This window comes from Parus major, chromosome 11 (genome assembly GCF_001522545.3).
Source record: "Parus major isolate Abel chromosome 11, Parus_major1.1, whole genome shotgun sequence".
Classification (NCBI taxonomy): domain Eukaryota; kingdom Metazoa; phylum Chordata; class Aves; order Passeriformes; family Paridae; genus Parus; species Parus major.
In genome coordinates, this window is record NC_031780.1 from 7746698 (window position 1) to 7761916 (window position 15219).

At 44.4% G+C, this 15219-nt stretch overlaps 1 protein-coding gene across 1 annotated transcript in view; it reads right to left on the reverse strand.

The window, feature by feature from the left end:
- The window catches only part of GLG1 (golgi glycoprotein 1), a 77599-nt gene extending 68160 nt beyond the window's left edge, over positions 1–9439 (reverse strand). The window contains exon 1 of the mRNA XM_015640172.2: positions 9113–9439. Coding sequence (XP_015495658.1) covers positions 9113–9424 — 312 coding nt within the window. The 5' untranslated portion in view covers positions 9425–9439. The remainder of the gene's footprint in view (positions 1–9112) is intronic.
- Positions 9440–15219: the final 5780 nt, after the last annotated feature.

Genomic DNA, 15219 nt, shown 5'->3' on the forward strand with positions numbered 1-15219 from the left:
GGGAAGTACAGAATCCCATCATTCCTACAGCTAGTAGGCCATATACATCTAATTAAGGCTATTAACAGTAACATTAAAACAAGTGTCCATCCTTAGAGATGTGAATCAGTTGAAGGAAATGTTTCCTAGAAGCACACCTTCCCAGGTGATTCCTAGAGATAGAACAAGCATTCATCATTGGAGTCACATTCCAGTAATCTGTTTCATAAAAATGCAGGAAATATTTACAATATAAAAAATTGTTTCAGCCTTTTCTTTTTTTTGGCTTTAAAACCTGGTGTTGCTTCACACAACTGATCAGGAACAAGTGAAGATGGCTGCTGATCACTGCCTGGAAGCCTACAGTTAAAAAAGCAAGCAATGTTATTACATTCACAGAATCTTTGACCTCTGCTGCAGACTCAGCTCTATAGGCCTCAGTAAGTTAAGACAGATGTCACCACAAATTTGAATACCTGTGTCACAGTGAGAGATCCAGCACCTCAACCCTCACACATCTCAGATGTTGAAGCTAAAAATATTGTGTGTTCCTAGAAGCAGTTCCAAAGGAAAAGTCAAGAAAGGGATTGGAGCTGATGGTTGAAGAGCATTTGTGGATGCCCCATCCCTGGAATCGTGCAGGGACTTGGAGCAACCTCATCAAGTGGAAGGTGTCTGCGTCCATAGCAGAGCCCTTGGGATAAGACAAGATTTAAGGTCCCTTCCAACCACCCTATTGTTCTATAATTCCATGACCAAAAAAGCATCCAAGTCAACACAATGTCATAATATTGTGTAACAATAACAAAACAAAATGTTTAACAAATAAAACTAGAGTTAACAGTTCTCTGCACCGGCACTTAATCAGGGCCTTGTATAAATGGAGATAATTTTGACTAGCCTGTCTGAATTTTACAAGAGGATCACATTAATATTGATTTGTTCAGATCACCATAAACACAGCTGAAGAACTGCAGTCTCATGAACAATTCCTGTTGCAAATTATGACAACTGCAGCATTGGAATGATTTTCCTTGAAAGTACTTTTTCTGATTTTGTGACATACATAGGCCACAGAGACAGATATAATCAAAAAAATCAATTTGATAAGGAAATAGCTTACTGCAAGCTTCTTCCATATCTTATTTCTACTCAGTTGAGAACAGCCTAGCAAAAGTTGACTCAAATCAAGTCTGGACTGTTGCAGGAAGTCTACAAGCCAAGCAGGTTTGGGTTTGTTGTCTTTTATTTAATTCCATCAAAACCTTTTTGTAGGGCAATTACTTCAACACTTAGAAGAATGCATGCTCTGCTGAGTTTGTTTTGCAGTTCACTTGGTGCAAAGTATTTTACCCTGCAATAACAGAATGGTCTAGAAAAGAAAGCCTCAATTAGCAAACTACTGAGCATGATGAAGGCTGGTGAGCTTCCTATTAAGATTCAAAAGATCTAGACAGCAAACTTGCTACCAGATTAAGCTAGTCATTATTTTTTAAACAAAAGACAGCACATTTGCCTGATTGATTTTGCATAGCAGGCTGTAAGAGCTATTTGGTATTAACCCACACTGTTACATATGAGTACTTAATTACATCAGCATAACCACTTGCATTCTCTAAAAAAGACTCAAAACTCCTGCAAATCAACTAAGGAAATGACAAGAAGTTTTTCACAAAAGAGCACACAGTTCTACCATTAATTGGAAAGGAGTAAAATACTTCAGGTATATAGAGAAACCAGGAAAACTTACTACATTAACTACCTTTTCCCATGTCAGCAATTCTCAGCAATGCATTGCTTCAGGAAAGATGCAAAAAGAAATAACAAATACAGCAAATCGTCATTTCTGTCCTGCATGATGATGGCCATTTTTCTCTATGGTGTTACTTGGCAAAAGAGACATTCCATGTGTACCATTAGTCTTTAACCTACTGTTACTGAAGACATCAGGTATACAGTTTAAGGTGAAATTGCAGACATTACAAGCAAGAAATGCATTCTAATGCTACCAGGTGAAATCTAATCTCACAAAGCTGTAAGATGTACAAGACACACTTATCTAAAGAAAAAAAAAAAATAAATTCATGCACAAAATTGCTAAAGACAGCACAGAGAAAAAGACACTTAACTCCTGAAGGAGATTCCTCAGCTCAGAGCTGCAGACATTCAAAAACTGTAGTGGAATCTGGTGTCTATGAATATCAGCCCTGCTCAGAAGTGGAACAGGATGGGTTTTCATCTGTCTTGATGAAAAAAGGTTGCAATTATGCCACAAGCTGGTACCCAGGGAAAGTAGGATCTCTGTTCTTCACCTAATGCACTGTGATGGATACTGATAAACTGAACATCCAGAAAATCAGGTATCCCATGATAACAGAAAATTATCAGCTAACAGAATTGAAAAATTTGAGTGCCATAGCAACCAACTTCACAGACTTTAAAACTGAATTAGTCAGAAGATCAAAAAAAAAAACCAACTATTTAAAACCAAGATTTCAAATAAAAAGGCAATTACCAAGACCTTTTATTCATCTAATTCTTTGGGGTATATCATTAGGAAGAATAACTGCAAAGCTTTTTCCAAAGGAAGTGTGCATTTTCCAAAGACCAAAGAAGCAGAATCCACTGGAAAAGTGGTGCATGCACGCAGGAAAGCTACACTATAAAGAACACCTAGTCATCTCTGTACTAGAAAAAAAATACAGTACTTTATTTGCCAAGAATAATCCCTCTTCAAAACATTCTGTTCCAACCATGACAACCCAAAACAGCACCAGAGAGATCTCCTTTCCTCCAGTACAAGGGAGAGTACATGCAAAACACAACCTAGCTGTACCTGTCGCTACTGTAACAACTGACCAAGTCTCTGCTTTTCAATACATTCAGCTCTTTGGCTCAGTAAATCACCTCCCCCTAGCACGGCTTTCTCACAGCACCCTGAGCCAAGCCCAGGCTGCACAGCTTGCACTGAACTTTATTTCTTCCCTTGTACTTCCACTCCTTTTCTCCTTGGTATGCAGAGCCACAGCAGGCCAGCAGTGCCAGCTCGCTGGAGGAAGCAGACCTGTAAGATAATCTCTTTTACTGAGCCAAATATCCCAGGCCAAACTGATACACAACCAGCTACCACAAGTACCAGCCTGCCAAGAACAGCATAGAATTAAGAAAAACAAACCCATCCCCAAAAAACCCACAAAAACAACTCTCTCTGACAAGAAAAAGTGCAGCTAAGGATATGGAGAACTAAGAACCTGTGCTCAATCCTCTGTTCACAAGACAATCAGTCCAGCACCTGGAATGAGAGAGATCATCTTCCCCTCTATTCAGCTCACACATGGCTTCAGCAAGAAGAGTACTTTTAAATATTGCTACATCCTGAGATGAAGCCAAAGGCTGATGCCAAAGTAACCAACCTAAAAACAAATCAAACTTTTAAAGTATATTTAGTATTTTACTTTAAGACTTAACTACAAAAGCCAGGAGGAAACTGGGCTTACATTATCCAAACACAAGGGAAAAAGAGAACCTCTGAACAAAAATGCAGCTAATCTCGGGCAAGAAGTCAAGCCTCAGGAGAAAAACCTTCAGTGCTCTAGCCTAGCCTTCCTGTTGCTCATGTGCTTTTCAAAACATAATCATCTCAATCCTTTCTCCTAGGTCCAGCCATTCCCTTCCATTGATTTGGATAGTCCATCTTCCATTTCATTAATTTTAAAAGCAGGAGGGACTATCTTAACCATTGAAATTAATCTGCATCTACCACAAAGCACTGTAAATTCTTAATTAAATTCAATTTAAGACAGAATGCAATCTGAAAATTTCTAATTCAGATGTCACAGGCTTCAACCCATAAAGTCCAGTTACAGAGCAATAATTAACTCAATCTCTTACACTACAACACATTTTTCCTTTAAGTTAGCTCAACTTCAATTATACTGGCAAAAATTCTCCTTTTATTTTTCTCAGGAATGTAACAGTTCTTAAACTCCTGTGTCCTTTTCAGACTGTGAACGATCACCAGGTCAATATCCCTTAGAAAAAAGGGAAAACGTAAGCAAAGCCCTTGGCAAGGCTTAAGGTATATCTTTCAAGTTTCTGATCATTGCCTTTAAAAAAAACCAACCCTTTGAGTGTTGGTATCTGAACCAGATGATAATGCTGTAGGCACTGTAAGAGTACCACTGGAATACTAACTGCCTGCTCCTTTGCAATAGCAATGATGAGAGAACCAGAACAGCCTCCATCCCACAAACACAGACTTATCAACCTGAGAAACAGGCAGTTACTTAAAACAGCTCGCCTAAAGGCCAGGGAGAATGCCTGGAGATTTTGGGGAAAAAACCTCTAAGTGCTGTAAGAAATGGTCAACCCTGTTAGGAATTTCTTCACCATTTGCATTTCCTAAGAACTAACCTACCCTCATGCTATGTTTAATCCACAGCCCTCAATTACTTACAGCTCTGGACAGGTAACCAGTCATTTGCTGCCACAAATGAGACATCTCAAAAAGGGTACTTTAAATGCCAGCCTCCACCTGTGCACAGAAAAACTGAGAGAGATGGAATAAAAGGAGAATGTGCTCAAATATAACAATGTTATATGTCGAGTCAGAACAAAACCTTTGACCTTTAACTCAAATTAGGGAGCTAAAAAGAGGAAAAATAAAATAAAATTTAAAAAAAATAAAATAAAACAAAACAAAATACGCTACTGTGACAGATCACACTCATCTATTTCAGTGCAAGCAAAAAGCTTCAGGGAAGCCTTTACATTTCCAATCCATTTACTAAAAAGGTAGAAGCACTACAGAACCAGGACAGAGACTGAGCACACACAACTTTTCCTATCATTACAGTATAACCCAAAGAGATGAAGACTCCAAGCATGCATCACTGTCTGGTTTCTACTCTCCATCTATAATTTCAAAACAAGTAATTTCACTGACACTATTTTATCAGATCACTTAAGGAGCTCAGGTACATACAGAGTGAGGAATAAAACATTTAAATTGAAGAAATATGACTGTTCCCAGCCTGTCAAATGATACAAGTTCCTCAGTCCATTAAGTCAGATCAAATGAATTTTCTGGTCTTTTACACCAACTACAATTCTGAAATAACAGGAAAAATACTATTCTTGAAATACACAACCTTCACGATATCTTGCTTTGTTCTTAATTCCATGCACAACACTAAGAGAGTCCTATTTTTTCCAGAAGACAGCGCATTAAGGTTCAATTACACTGTCTTTGTCATAAAGGTGTTACCAAAGAAACGGAACCACTCAGGATGAAGAAAGTAGCAGGAGGCCAAAACTTTGATCTCTAATCCCATCTTAACCACAACTGTTTAATCTTAGAAAAAATACTTAGCCTATAATGCATGTACACTGTACAGAACAATATCATGCCTTAAATATTACACAATCTTTATAAGGGCAATGCTCAACAATTATGGTATCAAATTCACTCACCAATTAAGCAGATGTAGTGTAGGTTCTAAAAGTAAAATTATACTCCACTAGTAAACCAGGTAAGAGAACCACACTGGTTAAGATTATTTTATGTTTTAATGTTTCCCACCTCAAATTCAAAAACTCAGTCATGCTTCAAATGCAAATCATCATTAATCAAGCAAAAATCGTTACTTAGTAAATATATTAATATTTCATGGGTTTATTTATACTTTAACCACCATGTAAATCAGTTTAACAGGTAACCCACAAAAAAAGGGCTTAAAGACTGCAGTCTATACTCATGAAATACAAACTCTGAAGTCCTTCCAGAAACAGGCTCACCACCTAAATCCTTTGAGGAAAAAAGCACTTTGGAACACAATTTTTAAAAATACACATATACACTACCCATTCTACTCTTTATATGTGACATAGAATTATGTGAATAATAATTAAAATCTTGATGACAAAATTTAAGTCACTCAAAACACACACTGTAATATATCCAGTGCACGAATACTTCTAACTAGAATGAAGTTAATTCACGTGCAAAATGCACCCAAAAAAATAGGCTTTATTCTGTTTTCTGATTATGGTCAAAAATGTTTAAGCTGAGTAGCTCTGACCAAGACCATTTCGTTCTCCAATCAAGAGCATCTTTCCCATCCTTCTACTACAAAAGGAAAGAGGACTCTGCACTACATTAATTCAACATTTCTTCGACTCAGTGGAAAAATCAGCAGTAAAATGTATTTAGTCAGTCTGGGGATCTGACTATTTTTTCTTCAAGAATTCTAAATATACACAGTGCTTAACTAACTCTTGATAATACTTTAAATTGACAGACAGTAACCTCTCAAAACCAAAACCTGAAAATTTACTATTTGGAGATGTGGTTTGAGTGGGTTTTTTCATTTGTGTAGGGTTTTGGGTGTAGAGTTTGGGGGTTTTTTTCACTCTTTGTGTCAGACTGTTCAGTACTGAATATTTGTGTTAAATTGCTTCTTTCAACATTTGTCTTACAAGCTGGGCTCCTATACCAGTCAACCATGAACTCAACACTCCTGTTCCTTTAGATTCAGAGCTAGCCAATGAAAGCAAGGGAGGATGTACTGCAAAGACATCCACACCTAGAAATCAGCACATACTGAAACCATGTGATTGCATTCACACTGACTAACAAAACAAACACACCTTCTCTTTTCTCCATATTTTATGCACTCAAAAGGAACATTTCAAGCAGTTGTTTCTCCTGCTTATCCATATTTAAAGTGTCCTAGCATATCTGTATCACACTAAGAAAAAAATCAATGGATATTCCTTATCATAACAAAAAAACTGAATTTTCTCCACCTCAGAGAAACATTTCTTATGAGAAAAATTACCCAAAAGACCTATAGGAAAAAAGGCTGTTTCTGCAGCCTAACTGCATCTAAAAATCTTAACTGCTACTTGTAGCAGTGTCCACAATCCTCATTGACAGTATCACACACAAAACTCCCCCAAATGCCCATTAACTATAGTCTGTTTTTAAGTGGGTTGTATGACTCAGACTAGATCCTCACCCATTTTAAAACATAATTGTCACTTTTCTGGTATCGTCCAAACAAGCAGTGAGACACTCTAAAGCCAAAAGTAAAAGTTATATCAACAACAGCCAGTAGGTCACTTATTTCCACTGCATCTCCAATGCAAAGGAAATGTCTGAGAAAACATCTGACCCCATTCCCAATCAGCTGAAATGCTACCCAATGTTTACAACTCACAACTTTTATTCACAGTCTAAATATCAAGTGTTAAACAGTAGGGATACACAGAAGTCAGCTATTTTAATTAACTTCTCAGAGCAGCACCCTGTGAAGTCATCTTTACGTCAGGATGCAGCCCATCACATTGGCGTTACTGGCAGCTAACTGTTGAGGGTTAAGACCAGCTGAGAGGGCTCTATGCAGGCTGACAGACAAATAAAGACAAGGCCACAGAGTGGCACCTTCAGAGAGAAAATTCAATCCAAAAGAGGCCTGAGATGTCTTGTCGCTGCCTGGGATGTCACCCAGGAAAAAGTTTACCTTCAGCACTGGGCATCAGGCAGCAGTACCGCTAGACAAAACCAACAGCCAGCAAACTACTGACATCAAGGCAGGCTTAGGAATGGGAAAAAGAAAACCACAAGCAGAGTTAACTGAATTCAAAGAGTAGAGCTCTCATGAGATATGCAGAGCCAGCATAAGGGTTTGTACTTGCTGGAAATAAAGTGTGATGCAAGACATTCCTTCATTTTCGATTTCATCTTTTCCCTCTCCCTGCACAGCCCTGTACTCACCCCCCTCTGTGCTTTAACTCAGAAAAATGACAAAACTATTCCAGCAGAAAACCGATAAACTAAACCACAAAAGGGTTCACCTCGCTAAAATGGCAGAAAACCAACAAGCACTGGAACTATGAAAAGAGTAGGGAGGAGCTATGCAACTAGAAAGAAAGGAACAAGAGCTTGCCTTTTTGGCAGGCTGGCAGCTTGTGAGCCACTGCCTGTGAGGTCAGCTTCCGAGATCCTCTCAGACAGGATGCCTCCCTAAAAGGGGGCCAAAAGATCCCAGACAGGTGAAAGAAACAGCAAAGGGTAAGTTATTCATAAAGCACATATAGGAAGCATTTCACGACTGTGACGGATGTTGCAGCAGGACTCATTTAAAACATCTACCATGAGTGTCTTACTAACTACCCACCCAAAACTAAAACATGAAGTTAGATTAAAATCTAAATTAGCTTTGCATTTGAAGCCAGAAGTAATCACTAACACTTACTGATTCAAGACTACCCTCGATCAGAGTAACCATTGCCACTGCCATCTGCTGTCCCCATAATAACGGATGAGAAACGAGCCCATGTTTTTTCTAATCGCAGTCCCTATTGGGCAAAACACCATTAAAACTGACCCAGCCCGGCATTCCTGGACTCTACAACACAGAAGCCAAGAATACACAGACCTCAAAACCGGGACGGCTCACCAAAGACAGTCCCCCAAAGGCTGCTTAAAATTGAGCCCAGGAATGAATGAAAAGATGTAGCTGGAAGACTCGGAGGTGGAAACTCAGTTTTTTCTTGAACTGGACTTAAAACTGCTCATGACAGATGTTTGGGAATAACACAGATTGCCCCGTTAACGTCCCCATAAAGTCAGCTAAATCTTAATTATTATATATCGAGTTTCATACACGCACAGCTGAGGACTGGAAAGCAGCCGCCTTTGCAGCCGAGTTCCAGGCGAAGGTGGAAACCTGAACGTGTAAAAAAACATCTCCTCAGGTCACTTCTGCTACAAGCACGGCGCCTTTACTCAGCACTAAGCGGGGTGGGTTCTCCCAGACCTCTAGAAACGAATAACCCCGCAAGGCACCAGAGCCAGAACAGAGCCCCCGAGAGCTCTCCCTGCCCGGAGGGCTCTGCGCGGGCGGCAGCGCGGAGCCCCGAGGTGCAGATGAAGAGGAGCTGCTCTCCGGAGCCCACACGGCCACCCTGCAGACAGCTCGCTGCCCTCACGGAGCTCCGCACAGCAAACTCCGATTTTTAAAACATAAACCATGAGGAAAACGCGGGGCGGCGGCGCGGCGAGGCGCGGAGCCCGCTCTTTGTTCGCCGCCGCGGGCAGGCCCGGCCCGGCCCCGGGCCCGACCCTCACCTCGCGGACGTCCTGCAGACACTCGAGCACGGCGAGGTTGTTGGCCCAGCTGTGCTTGGAGCAGAGCCGCACCACGTCCTCCCGGCACACCGCCTCCTCCGACAGCTTCCACCCGCTGCCCGATCCGCCGCCGCGGGCACTCCGCGGGGCAGCCGCGCCCGGCCCTGCCGGCTGCCCCGCTCCAGGCTGGGCACCGCCAGGACCGGGAAGGCCGGCAGCAGGGCCGGGCGCCGCCGGCCGCGCCGCTAGCGCCAGCAGCAGGAGCAGCGCCGGGCCCGGGCAGCGGCTCCGGACACGTCCGCACGGCGCCATCTTGGATCCGCCACCTCCGGCGTCCGCCCGCCCACCCCGCGGCACGCACGGCGTATGCAAATCAGCGCGCTCGTGACGTCGCCCCAGCGGGACGCGCCCCTTTCTGTGGGGGCGTGGCTCATACTGGCCCCTCCTCCAGCACGCGCCGTGGCCCCACCCCGGCCGTTGTCGCCTCAGGAAGACGAGGCGCCACCTCAGGGGCCGCTGCAGCGTTACGGCTCCGACGGGCTCCACCGCCCCTCAGGGGTCCCGCACCCCCTTAGCGGCCCCGCAGCCCCTCAGGGGGTCCCGCAGCCTTTCAGGATACCCCACCATCCCTCAGCGGCCTCGCACCCCGTCAGTCGCCCTGCAGGCCCTCAACGGTTCCCGGAGCCCCTCAACGGACTCCGGATCCCCTCAGCGGCCTCCGCGACCCCAAAGCCACGCAGGGCGACACTGCCGAGCCAGCGCCGGTGCCCGGGACGCGGGGAGGCGAGCCCGGCCGTGCTCAGCCCGCCGGGAAGGCGGCAGCCGGTCCCGCGCCTCCCTCAACCGGTGTCCAATAGCTGTGGCCAGTTTTTGCCCAAAATCTCTCATTTCCGACTCGCACCTCGGCTGTTCCAGCAACTGAGGAGGTAGGAGACGTAATGGGGAAGCTGACCTTTGAGGAGGTCAGTACTGGCGACCTGGATGACGAACAAGATCTGAAGAAGGAGGAACAAATACAGAAATACAAAGAAGAATTACAGAAGAATGAAGAGAAAATGCAGGCGGTCAAAAAAAAAATTAAGAACACTGAAGAAGAAATGCAGGAGATCAAAGAAAAAATACAGAAGAATGAAGTAAAAATACAGGAGTACAAAGAAAAAATAGAGAAGATCAAGGAAAATATATATAAGAACGAAATGAAAATACAGATGAAGAAAGAAAGACTAGAGGAGATCGAAGGGAACAAAAAGAAGAATGAAGTACAAAAAGAGAATGTTACAAAAGTATGGTCAAACAAAGAAAAAATACAGGAGCTCAAAGACAAAATACATAAGAACAAAGAAAAAATACAGCAAACCAAATTAAAAATACCAAAGAATGAAGAAAAGATACAGAAGAATGAAGTAAAAACAGAAAATGAAACAAAAATACATAACAAGGAAAAAGTGCATGACATCAACAAAAAAATACAGAACATCAAAGAAAAAATACAGGAGATCCGAGAAGAGATGCACAAGAACAACCACAGGAAACCACAGGAAACCAAAGAAAAAATACTAAAGAGTGAAGAAAAAATACGGAAGAACAAAGGGAAACTACGTAAGAATGAAGACAAAAAAATGACTGGCTGCTAAAACCACTCAAAATCTATAATAAAGTGCTGACATGCAACTTTCCTGCTGTCATTTCTCCATGCTGAGTGCCAAATTATCAGCTGGACTCGTCTTCTGCCTTTATATGGATGCACTCCTTGCCCCTCCTGGTGCAGGATGCTGGGCTGGCTGGAGGGGATGGGATAAGTCTGAGAGCCTGCACCAGCGTGGCCCAGCCCTGGGGTAGCTGCAGGAAGCAGAGAGCAGATGGCAGAAAAATCACATTTTGGGGGTGCCATGAGAGCTCATTTTCGAGTTTGGTGGGTTGGCTGCACCCCTTGCACTGTCAGTGCCAGACACTCTGCTTTGGCGGCTGGGATTTGGCATGTCATGCTCCATAGTGGCTCTGGGCTTTGTCCATGGGAATGGAGAGAAATAGGCTGTAGGTGTGATCAGGTCTCCAAAACAGGATCTACAATGGCTGATCCCATTGTAGATGGAATCTGCAAGTTCCTCCTAGAGCAATAAGTGGTGGTTGGATGCTGAATTTGGTGATGGATCATCTAAGAGCAGTGTTTGCAACCCCACAGTCCCCCTCAGAGCAGTGTTTTGGGAATGCTGCTGCCCAATGTGCCCAAGCAGCCAGCCAGCCCCAAAATTTCATAGTAAAACAATACCTGTCCAGATGTTGGGGCAGTGGCAGCAGCAGGACACAAGTCCACCACCAGCTCAGCAAAAACAACTCTTCAGATGTCCCATCAGCATCTCACTGGGCTAGCTCACAGCACCCTCACAGGATGGGTCTGCCCCCAAACCTCAGGTTTGCTTCCAACAGCAGATGGAAATGAAGGACAGGAAGAATCCCACCTCCATTCCCCTCCTTGTTGACTCCAGGAGCAGTTTTCCCAGCACAAGCTGGCATCAGGCCAAAGTCAGAAGCTTTTGCCTGCATGTCAGGATGCTCCATGGGTGTTCTCTGGCTCGGTGAAGTGAAGCACAGCTGTAGGATGCTCCCTTCCTGTCCCAGGCTGCCTCTCCTGCCTGGGAGAAACCCCTCTCTTGGGAATGCCTCTGTCTTACCCAATCCAGGAACTAACACAAGCCCTGGAGCCCAGTGTGGCCACCAGCTTGCAGCCATCTCATCCAGGTGAAGGCAAGGGCAGGAGCTGGAGGAGCAAGGTCTCCATTCTTGTGTTTGAATGTTACACTGGGACACAGCGCTTGGGAAAGTGGCTTTGTGCTGGCACTCAGGGGCTGTGCAGCTGGGAGCACTTGAAAACAAAAGCCAGCAAAATCCAGCCCGTGCTTGGCAGCCTATTTGGTTTAGCAAGAATTATTTGAAGAGTTAGACCAGAGCACGAGCTGGCTCTGCTCCTTCGTCCATCACGGGCTGAAGACAGAATGGAGCAGTGGAGCTGGATTACAGCTTACTTCTTCCCACACCTTTGAGAGAACTCCAGAGACTCATTTTTTCTTCAAGGAACACCTTCTCCCAACCTTGGATTTTTCCATCCTGTGTTACCCATTGTTAAACTGGCATTTCATAAGAGTCCTATGCTCACCATGTCCACACAGTGAGTTAAACAAGGAGGAGGTTTTTGTTCAGGCAAAGTGACATCTCTGCCCATGTGATAATCCCAGCAGCTCCTTGCAACTACAGCCCCTCTCCTTTGGCATAAATTCCCTTATTGCTTCATTTCAAGCATTTCAGCAGCAAGGCATTCACCCTCTGGGTGTTGCATTATGAGCTTGCAGTCCCCTGCTTTTGTAGTGGGCAGCACTTTCCAGTCTCATTGCCTTAAGTAATAAACCCCATTTATGTGGCCCCCAGCCTTGCAGAGCGAGGCCAGGGTGAGCTGAGCTGCTGGGACACTCTCGCTCCTTCCCAGCAGTGTCTTTGCTCTCCAGCTCACCACATTAGGGAGAACAAAAGCTCTTCCTCAGTCCATGCAGAGGAGCTGCTCCAATTTTTAATTTGATACAGACTGCTTGGTCCCATGTGTCAGTTCCAAATCCCAGCCTAGCCTCCACGCAGTGCCCTGAGGCCCTCTCCCTTGCATTCAGCCTGGCTCAGCTGCCTCCCTCCAAAGCTTTGCATCCCCCAAAACCTCAGCACTGCCTTTCCCAGTGGATGATCCTCACCACCAACAAATCCTGCTGCAGAGAGCTGAGTCGAGCTGCTATTCAGTGGTATTTCTTGCTGGCTAAGGCAACAACCCTAGTCTGGTAATTCATTGTTTATTTGCATGATACAGACAGGTTCAGCCCCACTCTTTCAGGTTTTCTTGCAGATCAGAGTCCTGCAGTGCTACTGCTCATCTACATTTGGAAGTAAGCAGAAGACCATGGAAATACTCAACTTCTTTTTAGGCACAAAGCTTCAGTCCGAGGTGACCTTTGTTTTTCCCCAAAGAGTGATGCTGTTGACATCTTTACCTCACAAACCCTCAGAAGCCCCAGGCCATAACTGCAGAGACTGTTTCCCCCAATATGGATGCAGATCTGTGTTGCAGTTAGCACCTACCTTTAGGAAAAATATATGGTCAGTTTTCCAGCCCATCCTCCAACCTGCCACAGTTCTTTCCCAATTCCACTTATGCTTTCCCAAGCACTCAGTGCTGCTGCCAGCTTAACGCCATCAGAAGCACAAGGGGCTCACTCCCCATTCCGTGACCTCTGCTGCTAGCGGAAGCGCCAAATTGGACTTGAGGCAAGACCAAAGCCCCTGGACCCTCAAATTAATTATGCTTCACAGGGTGGGATAATCACTGAAATTACTTTGAGACATTTCTCTTGACCAGCACATGCTGGGGAAAGCCTGTTACCTGTAAAGTTTGTCCCAAGGATTAGATAAGCTTTCCAGGACAGAGATCCCCAAATTCCTCCTTCTTTTGCAGTTAAAGGCACTGTTTTCACAGAATCACAGAATATGCTGAGTTGGAAGGGACACACAAGAATCATCAAGTCACAGTCTTAGGCCTACACAGGACCACCCCCTAGAGACACACTATGTGCCTGAGACCATTGTGCAAATGCTTCTTGAACTCTGGCACTGTTAGTGATGTGATCACTTTCTTGGGCAGCCTGTTCCAGTGCTCAGTCACCCTCTGGGTGAAGAACATTTTTCTGATATCCAATTTATACCTCCCGTGAAACAACTTCAGGCCAGTTGCTTGGGTCCTGTCACTGGTCACCACAGAGATCAGGGTCCCTTTTGTTCCCCTGACAAGGAAGTTGCAACTGCAATGAGTTTTGCCTCCAGTCTCCTCCAGGCTGAACAGGCTAAGTGACTTCAGCTACTCCTCATATTGCTTCCCCTCAAGGCCCTTCAGCATTTTCCTTACCCACCTTTGGACACTCTCTAACAGCTTAATAGCTTTTTTTTTATATTGCAGTGAGCAAAACTGCACACAGGACTCAGAGTGAAGCTGCAGCAGTGCAGAGCAGAACAACCCTGTCCCTCAGCTGGCTGGTGATGCTGTGCCTGATGCACCCCAGGACAGTTTCCCACGGGCCCATAGAATCCGGTGTTCTGTAATACCAGGGCACCCACAGCTCTGGCTGCCATCCGAGCACAGCCCACTTCTTTCAGCAAACAGGAGTAACATGAGCAGGAGGCATTTCTGCCTTCTCAGCGGAGTGTCTAAATATCTTTAACTACCATAAAAGCAAATAAACAATGATAAATATCGTTATCATAAGTGAGGGAGGCTGTTGACATCAACATGCCTGAGTGCTCACAGGGGCTAAGAGCAGCTTGGCTAAGGGCAGTCCTGCTGCTGAGGTATTGTGACCCCCTCTGCTCAATTTTCCAGTTGACTGCAAGGCAGCTGAACTGTTTTTTCTCCATATTCTCCTTTCACAAACCAGCACAAAGGTAGGTCTTTTAAGGAATTTACTGCCTCGGTAGAAAATCTGCAAATCTACAGAAGCAGAAAATCTTGTCACGTCTCCTCAGAAACCGAAAAGAACTAAATGAAATCCCATTGGGATGCTCTGGCTACCTCAGTGTAACAAAGTTCAGTTTAAGCTGCTTGTTTCACTTGCTACATTGCCTGGGTTACATCCAATATGATGTGGGACACAAAGTAGCTCCTTTTTTGCCTTCCCGGAGGCAGAGGGCATGGTCAGAGACGAGAAAAGCATTAGCCCTTCTTGCCTCTCATGCACACACATACACACACCAAGCTGTGCAAATTTCTTGGCTCACACTCTGCAGTTGACATTTTCTCATCTGCAACATTTTTGATTATTTGTCAAAATCTCACTAGAGTCCCCTCAACAGCTAAAGTATCAGGGTAGGTGCTACAGCAGCAAAGTTCCTTGATGTGGATGGAGGTTTGGAGCTGGCTGCTTCCTCACCCCATGGATCACCACAGTGTAAGACCAATCATCCCTGTTAGAGGAAGATTGGAGGACAACCCTTCTCCAAAAGCATGTCTGTCCAACTCCAGCCTCCTTTTCCTCACCAGCCAGCCCCCAACATCACACCTCAGCAGGGAGCAGCAGGGGCTG